Source organism: Solea solea, chromosome 10 (assembly GCF_958295425.1).
Source record: "Solea solea chromosome 10, fSolSol10.1, whole genome shotgun sequence".
NCBI classification, from domain to species: Eukaryota; Metazoa; Chordata; class Actinopteri; order Pleuronectiformes; family Soleidae; genus Solea; species Solea solea.
In genome coordinates, this window is record NC_081143.1 from 10596713 (window position 1) to 10617233 (window position 20521).

At 40.6% G+C, this 20521-nt stretch overlaps 1 protein-coding gene across 9 annotated transcripts; it reads right to left on the reverse strand.

Annotated features, from left to right (window-relative positions):
- Nucleotides 1–1813: 1813 nt before the first annotated feature.
- On the reverse strand, nt 1814–20078 carry LOC131466926 (ETS-related transcription factor Elf-2-like). 9 transcript variants are annotated; one of them, XM_058640544.1, is made up of 10 exons: nt 19594–20078; nt 12614–12767; nt 12251–12503; nt 6372–6485; nt 5844–6032; nt 5552–5638; nt 5100–5292; nt 4620–5012; nt 4335–4509; nt 1814–3692 (listed from the first exon to the last, which is right to left on the reverse strand). In XM_058640544.1, the coding sequence occupies exons 2-10, from the start codon at nt 12686–12688 to the stop codon at nt 3102–3104; spliced, it is 2070 nt and encodes a 689-aa protein (XP_058496527.1). In that variant the 5' UTR covers nt 12689–12767; nt 19594–20078; the 3' UTR covers nt 1814–3101. The 9 variants fall into 9 exon arrangements, with proteins under 9 accessions (XP_058496527.1, XP_058496526.1, XP_058496525.1 ...); XM_058640543.1 differs by having other exon boundaries at nt 5100–5295; XM_058640542.1 differs by having other exon boundaries at nt 12251–12506.
- Between the last annotated feature and the right edge of the window lie 443 nt (nt 20079–20521).

The window sequence follows — 20521 nt, forward strand, 5'->3', positions numbered from 1 at the left end:
ACATTCACTTTACACATCAAGTGACAGTCACTTTAAACATCATTAACGTGATTAGTGACACTTTTTCTGTGAAAACATGTCAAAATGGCTGCTGTACAAAGAGCCCATTGTAGAATTAAGCACATTTCAAGGGAAATAAGTCTTATTAATACAAATCTACCATAGTAGATCCAATTACACACAATTATCATGACTGTCATCCTGCTGTTGTGACATTAGATTCTAGAAGCAGTGTTGTAATGTAACAAAGTACAAAATTCAAGTACTGTGCTTTATATATATTTCGAGCAACTTTTACTTCACTACATTGTCTCTAGCCATCTTTGTTACGCAATACTACCAAAAACAAATCAAAAGACGAGTTGGTATTATGGTCTGTATTTATATAGAGCCTTTCTAGTCTTGATGACTAGTCTTGATGCTGATTTACCCATTCACACTTTTCAACATGGGTGTAACGCAGATCATTTCGTTACTTGTACATTTTGTGGGTAATCATGTTCTTTTGCACAATAACTGGAAGGTACATTAATAACAGCACTTTGCACTTGTCACGATAGCATTTTATTTGCCATAGTTTGCACAGTACATTTTGCACATTGCGTATTTGCACAGTTCGTACAGATATTTACATTACTTTATTTATTGAATATTTCTGGAGTTATTTTTTAGCCCGTGTGACCGCGGGTGACTGTGTGTCTTCGGACAGGTGCGGCAGTCGGCTCCGTCTGCAAGAGCGGGGTTGAGCTCCGACGGAAAGTTGTGTAATTGAAATGATAACAGTGTGAAGCATGTGCAGAGTTTATGGATGAATATGTGTGTTGCAAGAAGTGTGAAGGCTGTACGTGCACAAAGTTGTTTGTGTTTACACTTACCTGTCCGGTCCCGTGTCTGCTCCAGGGTCCGCGGCTAAAAGATTCACCCGGGCCACGGGCACCGTGATAAACGTTCCGGGAGAGACCAAGTGGCCGGATAGGAATGTCACTTGGTAAAATAACCATTTGATTATATTTTGAGTTTACCTCATTAGTGAAAGAGTACAGTCATAGCTAATTGGTAGCACAGTATATAAGGCGCCATTTTACCATCTGTCTGTGTTTAACCTCTCACCATCATTTTCATCTGTTGCTGCTGTGGAAGTGAAGTAATAAAACAAATGTGGGAAACCTGACCAGTTTTAAGACTTTTCTTCAGCGTCATCAAGCCGCTCACTGGTCGCCTTTCACAATGGGGTTAAGTGTCTTGCTCAAGGACGCAGAGCCAGGAATTCAACCCAAATCCTTCCAGTTTACAGACAACTCACCCTACCACTGATTCACCATTGCTCAATCCTAACGCCTCACTTTTTAAATACTTTAACTCCTACTTCTAAAACTTAAGTTCATTTTATATCAGAAAGTTACATTTGATACGTAAGTACAGTAAATGTCATATACATTAAGGTGTTTACTTAAGTAATATTATAAAAAAGTGACTTCAACTTCTACCAAAGTCATTTTCTGGTAAGACACTTTTACTCCAGTATCCCTTTAAGGTGCTTTATACAAGACTGGGAAAACGTACCAGGTATAATTATGAGATAAACATTTCTCCTTTTTTAACTCATAATTTGAAACACATCTGTAAAAGATCAGAATTGGATCTCATGTGTTCTTTTAGCGGTCCAGACTGAGTCATGAATGTGACATCAATGTTAAATCTGATCTGTAATTAATCAGATTTGAACATCATCGTAGCCGTTCACATGAAGTGGAAGATTAAAACTTGTGATGGAATTTTTCTCAGCTGAAAACAAAAGGAATGGAAAACAATGTTGAGTTTCAAATGTTTTATGTTTCAGTAAAATCTACTTTAATACACTTTGAAACAAGAGTACAACAAAATAGAATATACTTCAAATGTTGAATATACAAACAGTTCAGTCTGAACACAAACATTTTTTCTATTGTCCCTTTTTTTTTTAGATTAAAAAATAAAAATAATGAAATGTTGAGCCAAAAATGGCACAGACTCTGTAAGTGAAGTGACCTGGGATCCACAGTGGTTTCTTTTCTTTTGACATTGTGTGATTTATCACTGCCTACATTTCAGAAAATTAAAATAAAGCGTTAATTTGTTGACGTACATCATCACGTCCTGGCTTCCAGGGGCTTTTCCCCCCCCCACACAGCCAGACTGAGTGCAGTCAGAGCCAAACAAAGACCTTTTTGTCAAACACACAGAGCATATTTAAGTGTGCAGATTTTCTTGATGGAGGCATGGGTACAGAAGATGAAAACAAATATCAGACGCCCTCCGTAAAATAATACTGTGCTTGGTACAAGGTATCAAAACACAAATGAAAATTTCAGTTAACCGTTCAAGCGCTACATGAAAAAGAATGTTAGAAATTAATCCTATGGCTGTTAACTTTAGCTCCATAAACTGTATAGAAGATATACATTATATATATATATATAAATATGTACATACACAACCATTTCACTGTCTTTGTGACAGCTTCTCCCTCGCTCATGTAGCACCATGCACACATGATCCGCACAGTGATGAAAGTTGCTGGTTTTATCCATGACGGAGAAGAAAATATTGAAAATAAAACATCTACAAAAGTTTCATCACATCACTCTCCTTTTTTATATCTGTTTATCAGTTCACATTTTTTGTTTGGTTGTGATCATTTGCCTGGTTTTGTAGTGTTTTGGAATCCTCTTTTTTTTCCCCCTCGCTCTAATTTGACTCAGTGATGTTAATGCGTTTAGAAGGCAGACGCTGTAGTGATGACGGTTGGTCCCTTTACCTTCACCAACACACTCCCGCTGAAGTCTGTGTGTTTTCTTCTGTACGAGGATCCAGTTTGAACTTGGGACACAACATTGACGATCTGCCTTGGTTCAGTTTCAGTCTGAGGCAGCGAGTGAAAACAGGCTGAAGACTAATATATAAAAAAAACCAAAAACAAAAACAGGCCTTCAGGAGTCAGATTTTAAAGTCTCACAGACTGCTGCTGGTTATCGAAGGAGTAAAAATGACTTCAGATATGTACAAACTAACTCTCTCTGGCAGAGACGGAGAAGACGCGTACTCGTAAATGTGTGTGTTTTTCAACACTCGGGCTCTTCTGACTTAATCGTCACATTAGGTGTTTCCAGTTTGAATACCACCTCTGCGTCCACCGCCTCTGTTTGGACGTTGTGGACAGTTTTGGGGTTCCCCTGGTTGTGTTGAGCTGCCGCCGGCAGAGGCACCTGCACAGTCTGGACCTGGATTCCTGCAGCCTTCAGCTTCTCCAATGTCACTCCTCCGGATGCCGATGCTCCGATCACCAGCTCTGAGCCGCTGATGAGTCCGCTAAAGACGCGAGGCTGATTGGTGGTCGACATCGTCATCGCTCCTGCCCTGCTGCCGATGCTTCCCGGCTGTGACACCACCAGAGTCTGTTGTTGCGCCTGTGTCGGCACGGTGAGTCTCATCACCTGCGTTCCAGGCGCGACGCTGACAGGAGCCAGCGTCCGCATGGTCAGAGGGCTGCCAAGGAGGCTGATGCCAGACTTGTTTGTGCCGCCGGAGGCTTGGAGATGACACTGAGCTAACTGATGAGCCGGGATGGTGATGATCTTTGCCAGCTGCACTGTGATCTTGTCTCCGTTCTCTGCTGTGGCGGGAACCATGGTGGGGATCGTCTGAAGCACAACCTGTGTGTAAAATGTAGGTTTCAATGACAGATGTAGAATATACAACTCTTAAGTATATTTATACAGGTGTATAATCACTTTAAAATGTTTCTATTTCTTTGTTTTGTTGTAATTTATTAATCCTCATAGGGAAATTCCTCCTTCATTAACCCATCCTCTACTTAGAAACTCCTAGAATTAGGTGAATTGAGCAACTACTGAGCAGCTCATGGGGAGAAATGGGGTTCAGAGGCTCCCCTGCCCTTGACCTGTCGCGATTCAAACCGACGACCTTCTGGTTAAAAGTCAAGTTCTATTTCCACTTGGCCAAAGGATGACCTCCATGCACATTAGATAAGGGTCTTAGTTTCCAGAAGTGGCCATTTTGCCGCAATGTTTCTGTAGCAGCCTGAACAACATGTATTTTGATTTTAAAGAGGAGGAAACAGCAGAGAGGGTGCGGAATCAGCATCATCTGGACTTGTAGTGGTCTTGAAGATGTTTTTTCCTCTCATCTAAGAATCTTCTTCAGATCAGAGGAGAGACTTCTTGAAGAAAAGTCCAGGTGACACCGATTCAGCGTTTTTCGGACATAATTAAAATCGATGGAAGGATGAAACTGCACTGAGTAGTGGAGCAGAGATGACATCAATTTCCACAAACCTTCTGTTGTGAGTTGGCGTTACCAGCAACACCAATCGCAGAAGTGCTGTTGAGGAGGGTGGTGTGTCCGGCTCCCATTGTTGCTCCTGTCGACTGCTGCACAGCAACTGTGGAGATCTTCTGCCCCAGTGATGTCGTCATGACCACGGGAACCTGCATAGCCACCCGCACCGTCCTGCACACAAAGAGTTGGGACAGAAAAGAGAGTCAAACCATAGAACTTTTTCCAGGTAAGAGACTTTAATGTCAAAGCTGAAGGTCCTTGTCCCTCTGCACGGCTCTGACCTGTGCCCGGTGGCGTTTGGGATGATTGTTGTGCGAGACTGTTGTGCCTGACTGACATCTGGCGCTGCAGTAACGGTCACTATCCGTGGAACCCCTGCTGTCACTGCTTTGCTCACTGTAGTGACAGGAGCCTGGACGATATTGGGTCTGTTCCCGCCCCGCAGGATGTTGGGCTTCTTGGTGGACGAGACTTCAGACGCCTGGAGCAGCATGTCTGTCGGCGGCGGCACGCGCTCATAGGAGGCTGCAGTGTCTGAAGTGACAAGATCGCCGGAGATGTCCATGTCTGTTGTGTCGTCGTCGATGATGACGATGTTCTTGGGCATCTCCTTGAACTGGTAAACCAGCCGCTGACCTTCTACTTTGGCAAGGATGCCGCGCTGGTAGTAATATCTGAGGGTAAAGGTTGACCACAGGTTAGAACGTTGTTTCTCAAAACTAACTAAGCTCACCACAGTCAGTCACACGCACACTCCTGACCTTAGAGCCCGTCCCATGGTCTCATAGTTCATGTCTGGCTTGTTCTTGTGTTTGCCCCACAGCTTGGACACAGCTTTTGAGTCCACCAGTTTGAAGATACCCTGCTCCCTCTGTGTCCACTTGATGTATCTGGGACAGGTGTTCTTGTCCTGCAGGAGGTCCAGCAGAAACTCCCATAGGTAGGTGGTGCTCCCTGCTGGAAGCCACAGTAAATTTAAAGCTCTGTTAAGCACTTTTGTTTATCTTCCTCAGAGAAAAACAAACTGGAACAGTGTGCAAATAATACTATGTAAACATCTATGGCAGGTGTGGGAGAATATTGCAGAGTAAGAATGTTTTTTACTCATTTAAATTATGCTTGTTTATTTTTATCATTTACAAAATGCAGCAGAGAAATCTGTCCACCTGCTTAAACCGTACAGTACTGTTGTGACATTGATACAACAGCATACCTTTTCCTTCTCTTTGCTTCCTCTTGATACCGAACTCTGCTGAGCCGTTAGACATGGCCAACTGATGTGTCTTTGGCTTCCGTCCAGCTACAAAAATAAATGTTTGAACAAGGGTTTAATTATTTGTTTGAAATCAGTGGTCCCTGATGTCCCTGGTCCATGATGCTCGACCACTGGGTGGTGCTCTTAGTTTACACCATTCAGAGTAATCAAGAGTGTATCTTACTTTTTTGGTTTAAGCTTTGGTTTGTGAGTAAGGCTCAATAAGCTAACTGGCATGCTTTTAATCTACCTCTCCTCTTCTTGACAGGCTCGTGGTCAGGTTCCGGCTCTGGATCCTCCAGCATTGTGACCATGTCCTCATCTTCCTCCTCGCAGTAATCCTCTGTCGATATCTCCACCTCTGACACTGCCATCACATCTGGGCGCATGGCAGCGTGAAGGATGTCTGGCGTCGCTATGCATGACGACACAAACGTGTCTGGGTGGAAGCGAGAGAGGAGGATGAGGAGGAATGAATTAAGACTTTTGAGTTGAAACTGAATCACCAAGTTGGTCAGAATTCTAACTATGACATTTTAGGTTCACTGTGCAAAAGCAAACAAGTAGGGCTGAAACAATTCCTTGATTAATCGCTACTAAATTAATCGTCAACTATTTTGATTATCGAATAATCAGTTTGAGTATTTTTAAGCAATTAAAACAAGTATTTTTTGAGTAAAATTTGATTCTATTATGTAGATGAACAAAATTATATTGCTCGATTAACACACTTTACCATCAAATGTTGTATACTGTTATCCAGTATTTTATGGATTACCTGGACTGCGGTCCTCTCTGATGCTGGATGGTGAATCCATGTGAAGCAGAGCTTCTGCTGCCTCAAACGTCTTGTCAGAGCAGTGGATGCTGGTGCCGTGGACAGAGGCCTCCACTGAAAACACACACACCAACAAAACACAATTATTCAGCAAATTGTTTTCACAAAACAAATACATTTCTAGTAATCAAAAACACTACATTTGCTGCCAAGTTGAATTCAATTTAAAGGCAACTTTTCTGCTTTTAAATCTTTGTTATCATTCTGTAAAACAATGTATTAACTGAAGAAATGTAATGACTTCAAACTCTTAAACTTCCAATCCTAGTTTCTTTACTAGTGTAGAAACAATACATCTGAATCATATGGCTCCCCCTAGTGGATAAATCCAGTTGCTTTTTTGACAGTGATAAAACACAGTACACAACACATTCACTCTGATTCAAACTTGGTATCAGTTTGATGGAAAGAACAGCCTTCACACAAATATATTTATTTGTATGCATTTTAACATTTGTTGACACGGTTTACTTTTTTTTTTTACCCTGCACCTTCGCCTTTGTCCTTTACATACCAGAACCGCATAAGAATAGCGCAAATTCACAAGTGCTCACGTAAAAACCCTGACTACAATCACAGCTGCTGTCCGATATGTGCACACATGCAGTTAGAAAAGCCTAAAGGAAGGAGCATGGGAAGAAACTGGTGGCACCTGCTGCTGTTGTCAATCACTGGTGGGAAACACGAGAATCTTTTCCACCCTGCTCTGTCCATGTTTGGCAATCACATGAGGACAGACACTGCATGGGGGGGAGACACGGTCTATCTTTAGACTGTCCCACTCCGAATTACCCAGGACATGCAGGTGGTGAGCACAGCAAGCATCCTAAAGGGTTTCCAAAATGTTTTATAAGAACGCACGTTTTTTTTTTTTAAAAGATCAAATTCACGACAGGAGCAAATTTATGCAAATGTCTGACCATTTATGCTGCCATTTCTGCACAAATTAATATTATTTTGATTCTGTAATAAAGCCATTTACAAGAAATTTAAATGGTCACGCACATGACTAGAATCAAAATCAGAAAATGTATCTAGCAACACAAGAAAACCCTGTGTCATAACTTCTCCAGACTGTGGAGCTGCCCTAGGAAAAAACAATGCTGTAATCAGACTATGAAGAAGGTGTGAGGTCAGAGAGTTGCTTCTTGTTTAACCTACATGTACACAAGAAACTACAGCCACTTAACTGTATGAATGATTTGCAATTTAATTTTTTTAAACTGTTGTTTTTTTTTTTTATCTTATATTGCTTTTTAATTATTCAGAATTCAAGAAACTATCATGTACTGTGTAAAGGCGCCAAGAATAACAGCAAGTACAACAGCAAGTCCGACAAAAAAGTAGTGCCTCCTCTGAAGACTTCCGTGTTTACACTCCTCGTCCTTTCCCTCCAGTTCTCTTCGAAGAAGCTCACAAATCCTGCTGTCAATCAACATCCGCCTCTCCTGCGATTGGCTTGAGTTCTGCCTCAGAGACCGCCCCCCGGTGAAACCTCATTGGCTTCCTATTGGCGTTTCAAACTACTCCGTACGTTATTGGCTGAAACTCAAAGTCATTCACCAGCACGCTCCGCCCGTTGTATTAACAATGCTTCCGCCATCGAATGGTATAGAATACTTAAAACATTACCATTAAACACAAAATGGCGTCGTCACGACATGTTGCAATAATAGATAAATGGCGTAAATACATTTTTATTATAACAAATGCATATAAACACGTTGATAAAGTCGAATAATGGAACGAGTTTACGGAAGAAAGCGAGTGAGAAAGGCCAGCCCACGCTTCTCACACACACACACACACACACACACACACACGATAACGGAAACCACCAAACACAATATATCGCATTTTCTGACACAATAAATGTTATCTGCGACCTCAACAAAGTTAATAAGTACAGAAAAACAACAACAACAAATTTATTTCGTGGCAAAATTGACCCCCATTAATGAACTTCACATCTAATTATTCAAACAAACTGGAGCCAAACACGGTTGAATTCAAGAAAACCCACAGTAATCGGAATTCTACCAAAAACACGACGGTGTGTACGAGGTGGTGAATGGTAGTAAAAAAAATAAACCCACATGTCCTCGCCACTCAGACAGCGTGGCAAAGACGTAGGAAAGACAACATCTTTACACTTCCTGGTTGGGCAGAGCCGACCTGCAGACCGTTATCTAGTCTCCACACAGCGACACAAAACGGCTCCACTGTGCAAAACACACGCCGTGCACAGATACACCTCATCGTGCAAACAGAGGGGCCAAAAAACCGTTTTGTCCCGTTTACATGGTGGGGGCGGCTTCGTAAACCGTGTAGCAACGCCATGCAGGTTGCTAACCAAGGTGATCACTTCCTGATTGTCCTCCATTACTTCAGCACGCTCCACGGCGGACTGAGACGCCGCAGACTTGAGTAAAAACGCGAGCCGCGCACTCGCGAGTCGCGGTGGCGGCGACATAAAGTTACGTTACCGGCTCTGATGAGCAGATCGAGCTGGTTTGCATGTCCCTCATGCCGTGATGTCGCCATGTTTTCCACCCTTTGCTGCAGCTTCACATTCAGACTTCTCACTGAATTCTATGGGAAGCCACTAAGCTCAAATCATTCCGCGGCCTATGGGACACACATTTCCACGAGACACGTTACGACAGTAAGTTGTATCCCTCCGCCGCCGACACAGGAAATCCTTCCTTCGCCCGCCCCCTCGTGCGTAACGATAACGTCATATAAAGCTGTATCGCGATAACTTTGTCTTTTTGTATACATATATGTATATATGTATATATATATATAAAAATATATATATATATATATATGTATATATATATATATAAAATCAAAACAAGCTCTATGATTTTTCAGCTTCTTGTGAATATTTTCTGGTTTCTTTGCTCCACATAACAAAGAAATCATTAAAACGTAATGATCATCGTTTCCAGTTTTGGTAAACACTAATTAAATTTAGTTGCAGCCCAAGTTTAGTCCTAAAACTTAACTTAGTGTACAGCTTGTATAAGCAACATGAAATGTTAGTTCTTTATGTACTCGCTAAAAAAATGTCATATCTGTAATTACAATGAGAAACACTACAAAGAACATCAGTGCAGAAATAAAAAAACTTTTACAAAATAGGCTTCTTTAAAACTCTGGCATATGATTGTAATCAAAGTGTGGCATTTCGATGGTGAGGGTTTTAAGGGGAACAAATTGTGGGAAATTATGCTTTTTGTGCTCAGAAGTTTGCAAAACTGAGATTTAGAATGACATTTAAGTAAGACCAATGGTAATGTGCTTGGAGTTTCTGAATTTGAAGCTTTAAGTTTTTAAAATGACATGCATGGTTCAATTATGTGTATAAATTGGTGTAAAATGTAAACACACTGGACAAATAAATCCAGCTATAGCACAACAAATTTACTGTTTGCATAACAAAACTACAAACAACATTTCATTCAACCAAAGTGATTAATTGAAACAGTTTTGTAACAATTGTGTTTACTTGTGTTTGTTGCCATCTTTAAATTATGCGTTTCACTTCTCATACAAGTCTACCTATAGTTACTTTTCCAAAGATGATGTGCCCGTGAGTTTTATGGACTTTAGGAAGTTCATGTCCAAAGCTAACTCAATACTTTGAATGTTTAGAGAGCAAAATATACTGACAGCACATGCAGCACATTGCATTGTGGACCTCTTCCTTTGTTAGATGCCACTGTCCTTTTCTATCTTATTTGATAATTATGAGAAAATATTATTGGGAAACTCATGAATAGCTGTGAGTGTTCATCCTTACTGCAACTTATGAAATCTTTGAGGCAAATTTTCACACGTGTGACTTGGAGCGAGGCTTAAAAATAATGTGGTTAAGTAAATACTCCAGGGGTAATTTGAGGATGTGAATTAGTTCAGTGTTCATAGAATTAATATTATTATTTTTACTTATCAAAACAGCACTGCATTCAGAGAAGTCACCATGAATGAGGTATTTTAACACTGTTCATGAAGGTTATTGCCCTAAAATGTCCACAAGGTGGCAGCGTGTGTCCACACGAGTCCTTGATATGAATTCATGTGAACTCTCAACATGTTAAATTCATCCTCCTCATAACTTTAAAAAAATAAATAGATGTGCTTGGGTCAAAAAGCTGTTGAAATTCAGAGGGTGAAGACTTTGAAGAGTAAGATGTGCTAAAAAATACAACAGACAACCAACAGATCCAGAATAACAAAATATCAACCCTAGGTAGAAAAATATCCAAACACACCACAAAAATCAAGAATGTGTTAGAAGAGTATGACACAAAGAATGAGCTGATTTAGACTTTTTCAGGGCACAGTTCATTCCAATTTTTGTTTATTTTCTGATGACTTAGGTCTTGCAACCAGCTGAATATATATATAAAGAATATCTAAAAAAATATGTGGAATTAAGTGGGGTTTGTAATTTAAGGCTCAGACTATGAGCTGCTTTGTTCAATAAGAATTGAATTCAGAAACTAAAAGTTCAGAGCTAATGTGTTATTTCGGAAATACACAGACCATAAACACATAAAATAACAGCAGGTAAATGTTATTTTATCTAAAAATAAGAAATGCTTGTGACCCTGTAGATTCAAACACACCTCCCTCACTCCTTTATGATGGATTATCGGGTTGGGTCAAAATATCGATATTTAAATGAATAAAATAAGGCACTCTAAAGTAAACAGTCCCTGCCAGTTTCACTCATGGTGGCGCTGCTCAAATGAATGAGGGAACCTTGAGTGAAAGTTACCTGGCTAAAGAAGAGGGAGTTTACAGGGGGATAATGGTGGAGAAAGCTACATTAAGAGATGCTCCATCCACGTTCAATACATAGACTTTATGCACTTTGCTCTCTGTGTTGTGCTTAAATAGAGAAATCCAGCACTTATAAATGGTAAATGGGCTTTATTTATTTAGCACTTTTCTAGTCTTGATGACCACTCAAAGCTGCTTTACACTACAGTTTTGCCATTCACCCATTCACACGGTGCATCTTTCATACCTATTCACACGCTGCTGACACAGAGCAACGTGGGTTAAGGGTCTGGCCCAAGGACACATCGGCATGTAGACTTGCGGAGCCAGGAATTAAACCACAAACTTTTAGTTGAAAGCCAACTCAACTAGCTCAAACTACACAGCCTCGAACAGAGCTCTCAGACAAAGGTTGTTTCCTTGCTAGCAATGTTTCTTGTCAGAGTGCACCCAACATCAGTGGTTGACATCACATCAACACAATTTGAGCACCATTATCTTTTCTTGAGACATATGGCGCTTTTCCACTACACAGTACTGCCTCAGCTCGGCACGGCTCGACTCTACACGGTTTGCTTGGTTTTCCATTACAAAATAGTACCTCCTCAACGTGGGCGGTGTCATCACTGCATGGCTGCATGAATCTGCCGTGACTTTGTTTTACACGCGACACACAAAAACTAGTGACTTGTAAAGCAGTTGTCAATTAATTAAAAAGATTTGTTCAGCATTTACTGCATGACCAGAGCGCACACAGGGGTTGTAATACGGATTGCTGCTCGTAATCGCCATTTTTTGAATATGAGATTTTAGCGAGTTGAGTCGCACTGGGACCATGTAGTGGAAAAGTGCCAATAGTTAGCCATGGGAGACACTGCTCTGCTAACCTTTGATAGCTGCCTCCTCATGCTACCTAAATCCAGCATTAACCCCATGTCCACTTTTTAGGAGAGTCCAGAACTAAGCAGTGGGTGATGTCAACTCAAAATTAGGTATACAGTTAAGGTTTTTTAAAACTACCTCACCTGTTTCCCCTTCTGTCTCCACCACCTGCTCATCGACCACTTCCTGCATCAGGTACACTCCGTCATCATATACCAACACCTGGGCTGAGTAACTTTGGTCCTCGACCAGACTGGCACCAGGAACCTCCTCCACTATGACTGCTGGATAATCCTCTGCCTCCTCTCTGACCAGTACTTCCTCGTAGGTCTCCTCAGCTTCACACTCGCCTTCCACCTCTCCATCCATCTCTGGATCCACGTCACACTCTCCCTCCTGCTGAGGACATTTAAAAACAAGATGTTTACTACAGCTGTCATTTTGAATGACATTACATGGGACATTAGAAAATAAGGAAATGCTGATTGTGTCTATGTGGAACTCACCTGTTGAGGGTCCTCCTCCGCTGACACATACTCCACCACAGTCCCACCAGTGTCGACCAGCACCACTGAGGTCATGACTTATGGGATCACACGGAAAATGATTTAGCCTCAGCTCCCCTGTGTAGTGGTGCAACTTTATGGAAAACCACGGTCCCTGGAGAAACAGGAAGACATGATAAACAAAACTGGGTTTAAAATAATAATGAATGAACTTTGACTCAGTTTAAAACCTGTGATTAAGGCACGGCGATATGGCTTATAAATAATATCTCAGTACTTTTGGGCTATGTCCCGATACATATACGAGATATATCGGGTACTTGTTTGGTCCGTAACGTTTCAGAAAATGTAGAGAAATGTTGACCGAACATGGAAATGAAGATATTCTCAAAATTATTTGGTTTTACTGATTTCTTGGAACAAAGAAACCAGACAATATTCACATTCAAGAAGCTGGAGAAACAGAAAGCTTGTTTTAACTATTGAATAAAAAAACACTCAAACTCAATTGATTAATAAAGTAGTTGACAATTAATTTAATAATCGAATAATAGTCTATTAATCAAATAATCATTGCAGCCCTCACTGTAAATAATACACTCTAAAATAAAATGTGTACAATGACAAAGATTTTAAAGTAATCTGTCCAAAACATGACTACACACCCCTCCCTCTGTCATAAGTATAACCCAAGCCTCAGCAAAAGGCCTGAGATATGTGCCATTGCTTCCCCTCTGGCTTCATCCTGCAGGAAGTGCCTTTTTCTGCATTTACAGGAAGAAATTAACTGACAGGAAGCCAACTCATTCCCTCGAAAACATGCATGGTCCAGAGGCGGCTGGATTGGAGCGCAATGGTAATCGTTTTAGAACTACACAGCCTTTGGTTCCTGTTCTGTGCAAGTTTGCATGGCAACAATGTAATGTAAGACAACGGAAAGGCTGAACCATGGATAGGCAGACAGATACATGCATACACACCATCTCCTACTTTGATTTAAAGGGCTTTCTTAGCCACTGATCTACTGAGACTTAAAGCATTCTTCCATTAATGAGTTTTAAAAGTACAATGATGCAGCATAAAAGTGGAGTAAGCAATGTTGAAGACTGACATTTAACATTGTATACAACAAAACAAATACACCCCTCCCTTCAGTGCTCCTTGAGAAACTCCACCCCACATATTTAAGCACACAATGTATCCGAGGCCACTTTTTTCATGTCGTAATATCTAAAAAAAACCAAAAACCTTAAATATTCCTTCCAGTCTGTGAGATAACTGCATTAAGACAGATATTCATTTATAAACAGTATGGGAGGGTGTGTTTTTCTGGCCTTTCTAATCCTTATAAAGAATCTACAAACATTGGCAAGCAAAGCAGTAACCTGACCTGTTAAAACTTCTGGTAAAGCAACATTTTGTTTGTGGAAATAGAGATGTTGCTAAACAAAATGCCACAATGGCAATTTCACTGTGAGGGAACTGGTCAAAAATTATGCTACAGCTCATTCGGACACATCTGGTTTGTGCGGCTCATCAGAAGAAAGGTCTATCGGGCAGGGGAGTTGGGATGTCAGCTGGTTCGAGGGTCACCAGGTGACTACTTGACTACTGCGCTGTCCACGCGCACCCAATGCGCTCTTTGCGTGTGGTTCCAAAATTGATGACGCAAATTGGGGTTGTTGGGTCAGTGGCGCTTCGTGGATGTACATGTTTACCTGGGCCTTTAGTTCTTGGCAGAATCTTGTGGAGATGACAGGACATAGATCTGTGAGCTCTGTTATTAAATTCTCCCACTGCTATGTTCATCCAGTGGAAAACAAATTACAACACCTCTAATGAGGGGAGACTGTGTGAAAAATACACATTTTGTATTCATTATAGTCCACATCTCTGGTGGCTCTATCATGACTGTTCACAATGGCACACTTGGCCTCTATTTTTCCCCAAAAACAGGTCCAAACATAAAACCAATATTCTTCTTTTAAACCAGAGCACAGCACACCCTGGCCAGGGTACCCACCCTCTGCTTAAGGATAATGACACACAGAAATTCTTTGAATTCATATGGAGGCACAAAGACCAAGGTTAGAAATGACTGTCTCAATGTCTGTGAGAAATTACTCACTTAATAGGTTCAGTCTAATTTAGATAATAAATTAATTTGAGTGCATGGCCATGTGAGTGTATAAATTGTTATTTTTCATTTCCCCAGAATAAGCCTTTTGCATTCATATCAAAGCCGGGTCAGCTCCACAGAGGCCGCCATTTTGGATCATATTTTTTACAATAATAGCCCACAATAGACAGAATAAACATCTTTTTATCATAAAGCGAAAAGAACAAACAATCCTCAAACACAAGAAAAAGACGGCGACTAAGATAAGCAACAGCATCATTTTATTTTAATTAGCGTATTGGTTGTCCACGTAAAACACAAGGGTGGCGTTTCGAGATTTTCCCACTCAGGGACCTGGTTTTTTTTTTTTTAAAAAACTGAATTTTCTAGGGTTCCCAAAACGCAGTTCTGCATGTATAAAACCTAGATTTTCTTTTGTGTGAACAGTCCCTTAGGGTCTCCAACACACTTAAGAGGAGAAGGGTGAGATTAGGAATATTCAGCTGCAAGATGCAACTTCACCAATAAATGCAGCAAAATTTTACACACTCTAACTTTAACATTTTCAATGCAAAAGCAGTAACACCCACTCATAAACTTCAGCTTCACGATACAACTGCAAGTCACTAATTTAAGTCAGTATAGTAAGAAATCTAGGTAAGCGGTCTGACCGTACAACGTTCTTTGACATGGTGTGTATGATCATGCGCTGTTACTCCAACTACTATATAATAGATGAACCACACTGTGCCAGTTATCTTTGCTAACGAGACCATCAGCTCAGATTGAAAAACCCTCTGTTGAATAATTTAAACACACACAGAAGACACACTCGTGTGTCTGACAGAGCATTTTAAGAGGAGGGACCTCAAGAACCACAGAATTGTAATGAACCAGCTGACAGTTGATGTTATCACGTTTCTTTTTGGAGGTAAAGCTATGATAATGGCTACAGAGGACCAAACCAACCACTATAATGTTTTTATGAATGTTTCATAACTTTGGCTGCCTGGCACAGGGACTAACCAAAGCAAGGTGTGTACATATGCTGCACTATGCAACGTTATTTTTCAACTGACAAGAGTTATTTTGTAAGATCTGCAAAGGAGTTGGAGATTGTGACAAACATGACCTTGTGTAATCTATCCAGCCTATCTACCTCATTTCATTAGACAACAGCCAGACTGAGATTAAGTGTCAAAGTGCAGAGTCCTGTATGTTTTCCCTTGGTCAACACAATCATGGGGCACTACAATGACCGTGTAGCTTGGATGAAGTTGCCTTAATAAGAACATTTTTTATCTACAATAACATTTACTCAAGTCATAGACAGAAATACTCTGGCCTCTGATTTGCACATTTTTTTATTTCTTTTTTACAATTGGATGGTGGTAAAGTTTGTGTATCGTCACACAGTAAATGCAAAAATGGAAACAGATTCAGCAAATGAAGGATGATGTTTAGAAATCACTTGCCTGTCACTGATACGGAAACCACAACATTCCTCGACTTAGTGCAAAGCAAATATTGCGCATCTCAGATGCATCCATGTTTGGATGATGAATCTCAAAAACTAGAGCAAAGATCTGTTGATAATGATATTGACATTCTACTAGGACTGCAAATAATGATTATTTTCATAATCAATTAATCTGTAGATTATTTTCTCGATTAATCAAATAATCATCAATTGGTGTTTCCCAAACCTTCCCAAAATGTTCTCAAGAGTGTTGTTTTGTACAGAATGCAAAATTATTCAATTTAAATGATTTCTTTGTATATGGAGTAAAGAAGCCATAAACTATTCACATTTAAGAAGTTGAAAAATCAGAAAGCTTGTTTTAATTCTTTAAAAAAAAAAAAACTTACACTGATTAATAAATTATCAAAATAGTTGATGATTAATTTAGTAATCGATTACTCAAAGTTGTTTCAGCCCTACATACTATCAGCAATATTAGATTAAACCACAGTAGTTTAAGTGTCTAGGCTGAAGAAAGAAATTAGATTGTATTATATTTTTAAAACTATTTTAACAGCTGTACGTGATCTGTTAAGGGGTCGGGTTTCTTTGGTCGGACTTACAGGTTGTGTTGATTCGAACAGGTATTACAGGACCTGCGGGATGACTGCAAACAAGTGGCCAATCTGTTGCTGGAAACCACCAGGAGAAGCATGTCATGTTAGCAAAGGAATTCAGGTCAAAAAGGCACCTTTGAGCTGTTTTACAGTTACTTACTGGTCATAATGTTACTCTGGAACTCTGTACACATCCCTGGACTTGAGACACAGCTTAATTTATTAGTTAAATGTGTTCAGCTCATGATAAACTTTTGAAAGTAGATTGACTCTACTTTGGCTCTGGTTTATAATACACCCATAAACCCATCTCCAACTCCAAACCTTTCCCTCATTGTCTTTACTCAAACAATTGTAACATATATGACTCAGACTTTTCCAGGGAGCGGACATTATACTGTACAAACTGGTGGAATTCTTTTAATGCTAGAAAAGGCAGACTGCAAACATGGCTGATCTATCACTGCTCTGCTTAAACACAATGAGCTTGAATCAATAGCATTTCAACAAACATGTCCATTTGGAAACTACTAGAAGAAACATGTCACGTTAAAAGCAAAGGAATTCATTGTTTTTAGGTCAAAAATAACATCAATATCATCTTTAAACTCTTTACAATCAACTACTAGTCAAGCATGTTGGTAATTACTGTATCAATCTCTGGATAAGGGAAACAGCTTCACAAATTAGCTATAAATGTGTTCGGTTTACTTTGAACTTTCACAAGTACTTTATTATGGCTCTGGTTCATGGTGAGTCAGAGACAGTTTTAAGTCTTTACCAGATACAACACAGCCCTCCTGACAAACCAAGTTCCCCACCACAACATCCTGGAAAAACTAGAAAATCCAAAAGAAATAAAATAAAACTTGCCATGTCATTGTGGAGATGGTGTGACTCATAATGCAGGGTCGCATTTTTTACTTGTCTTCTGTTTAAAAATCCACAGAGACAAGGATCAAAGAATGACTGACGCTTTCTTGGCATGCTTAAAGAAAAACAGTTTCTATATCTTTCTTTATCTGTCTGTTTTTCTCCCTTTCCTCTTCTCTGTGAGACATACATCCATGCATCCATTAGGCCGGACATCTCTGCTCCCTGTGCCTGCATGTTCCTCGAGTGGAAGAAACCTCTTAGAACGACTCAGCACTTCTCAGACCCTGCCCTGAGCTCTGATCACATGACAAGGGCAGATCTCTCTCTCTCTCTCTCTCTCTCTCTCTCTCTCTCTCTCTCTCTCTCTCTCTCTCTCTCTCTCTCTCTCTCTCTCTCTCTCTCTCTCTCTCTCTCTCTCTCTCTCTCTCTCTCTCTCTCTCTCTCTCTCACAGTCACGTGACCTTTCAACAACAGCGCTTTTGTTTCAAGTAACTGGGGCTGCTGGTAAATATACAACGCCCTGCCTTGTGCCCTACCCTTTCCTCCACTAACACACATGAATACATGTCAGTATTTACTTAATAAGCCCATACAGAGACATTTACATTGTAACTCACTTGTTACATTGCCTCAAGCTGTGTTATATCTCTCAGATAACATAATAGTCCGTTGTTGATCAGTTTCCACTGGGTTAAAGATATTCTGTTAAAACGGTCAAAGATCAAAATGGGAGTTCATATTCCTGTTATGTTTGCACTGATAATATTCAGTGTAAATGAAAGTGTTGTCCACACGTCCACCAGCATCTCATCCCTGGTGACTCATTAAAGCCAGCAAAGGAATAGGCTAGAATGGCAGCAAACTGAGTGTGGTCATTTTTATACAAAAACATCACCATAGGAAGAATCTGAAGTATTTAGATGATATGTATGTGAAGAAGTGGAAGGAAAATAAATATTCACCTCATTTATCAACCAATCCAAACCATCATCAAGCTGAAAACATTTTAACCAAGATGACAATTGCCACCTGTTACTGGAGCCTAACGATACCATCTTCACAGTTGTCTCCAACAAAGCAAAGCTCCAGTATGTTGACTCTAATCCTGTTTGTGATAAAACCTCTGACACATTATAAACACACAAGTGAGGTCAGAGCCATGATCACGGCTGGTTACGAGGACAACATTCTATTTACAGTCAGTGAAGAGACACAGATGATGGTTGTGCAGACAGATGGAGAACAGAGAAGCTCCTCCTCATCATCATCATCATCATCATCAGTACACTCTAATCAATGAATGTTCAACCAGAGCCCTGGTTTTATTTACATACACTAATTTAACTGCACCATGAAGTGATAACCAGAATACCATTTTCTTAAACTACCGTACACAAGCTGCTGCTGCTACACGGGGGAAAAAGAGACTGTTGGCATCAACTTAGCTTAACGTTAGCTAGATGAGTAGTTAGCATAGTAGTGACAATAAGGTGTCAGGGAAAAGGGAAAATATGACAAACCGTGTGGCTAATGCTGGATAATCATGTCGTCTTGACTGTCTGCGAAATCCTCCTGTTTGTTTCCCAAAATAAACTCAATGGAAACCAACTCTACTGGGAGCAGCAGCCTGACGTTAGCTCGCTGGCTAAGAGGGAGTTAGCTCAGTGTGTGTGTGTGTGTGTGTGTGTGTTCGTACAATAGTTATCATGGGGACCAAAGCTTGGTCCCAAATAAAACTAATTTATAAGATACTGGTTAGAGATAAGACGTAAATTGTGGGTGGGTTAAGGTTTGGGTTAAGTATTAACTGTGTCGTTAACGGTAAAGATAAGGCTGGGGTTGGATTGAAGAAACAACTTGTGTGTGTGTGTGTGTGCGCGTGCGCGCGTGTGTGACAAGTACTTACCTCTCTTCGTAAACGGCTCTACTCTGTTGTCGAATGTTATAGTTCGTGTAGTCCTGCTGCTGCTGGTGCTGCGTTCACGATCTAACCACTGCTGCGTTCACTGACCCGCCGCTGCCGCGTTCACGCTCCCACCACCGCTGCCGCGTACACGGTCCCACCACTGCTTCGATCACTGACCCGCTGCCGCCCGCGTTCACTGTTTCGCTACTGCTGCGTTCACTGACCCGCTGCTGCCGCCTTCATGATCCCACCACTGCTGCGTTCATGGCCCCACTAGCGCTGCCGCGGTCACTGACCCGTTGCTGCTGCCTTCTCTTTCCCACCACTGCTCATACATACTGCATACTAGCTGCCTGTGTTCGTACTGTGGAGCAGCAGGAGGAGAAGCTGCTGTAGACGGATGCAGGTGTGAAACGCGTCGTGTTCCCAGTGCTTCATTAGTGAAGGAGTCTCCGTCTGTTTTTCTTTTTAGTCTGCCGCTCTCTCTGCTCATGGAGACAGTTCAAGCAAAGCAACACACGTGACGTCTCGGCGTTCAGTAAACAACGGTCTCGCCACAATGCTGTCACCGTTTTTTAAACTTTTTTAAACATTTATAATTAAGAAAACATGTGGCTTTTATAAATGTGATGCTTTGTGCTGGGAACACTAGAGATTTGTTTTCAAATGTTGATACATTGTTGTTATTGTGTCAGTTAGTGTCAAATGGGCAATTTATCCATTTATAGTGATGTGTCTCCACCAAGTGGTCAGAAAATCATACTGTACAGTAGAATGTTTGATTAGTGATAATTAGGTACAATTTAAAAACAATGAAAAATTATAAAAGATTGTAACCTTGGTCACTTCAAGTCAAGCATTGTGTTGCATGAAATATAGCTCAGGTTTGTATTGTCACAAATCAAAAATATAGTTCTTGTTTTGTTTT

Excerpts from the sequence above, each read along its gene's own strand:
- LOC131466926 (XM_058640538.1), bottom strand. The coding sequence starts at position 12,688 with ATGACCTCAGTGGTGCTGGTCGACACTGGTGGGACTGTGGTGGAGTAT. Across the intron at positions 12,507-12,613 it reads CGGAGGAGGACCCTCAACAG|CAGGAGGGAGAGTGTGACGT; the intron begins GTGAGTTCCACA and ends AAATGTCCTCAG. Across the intron at positions 6,486-12,250 it reads GGAGACAGAAGGGGAAACAG|TGGAGGCCTCTGTCCACGGC; the intron begins GTGAGGTAGTTT and ends GTGTGTTTTCAG.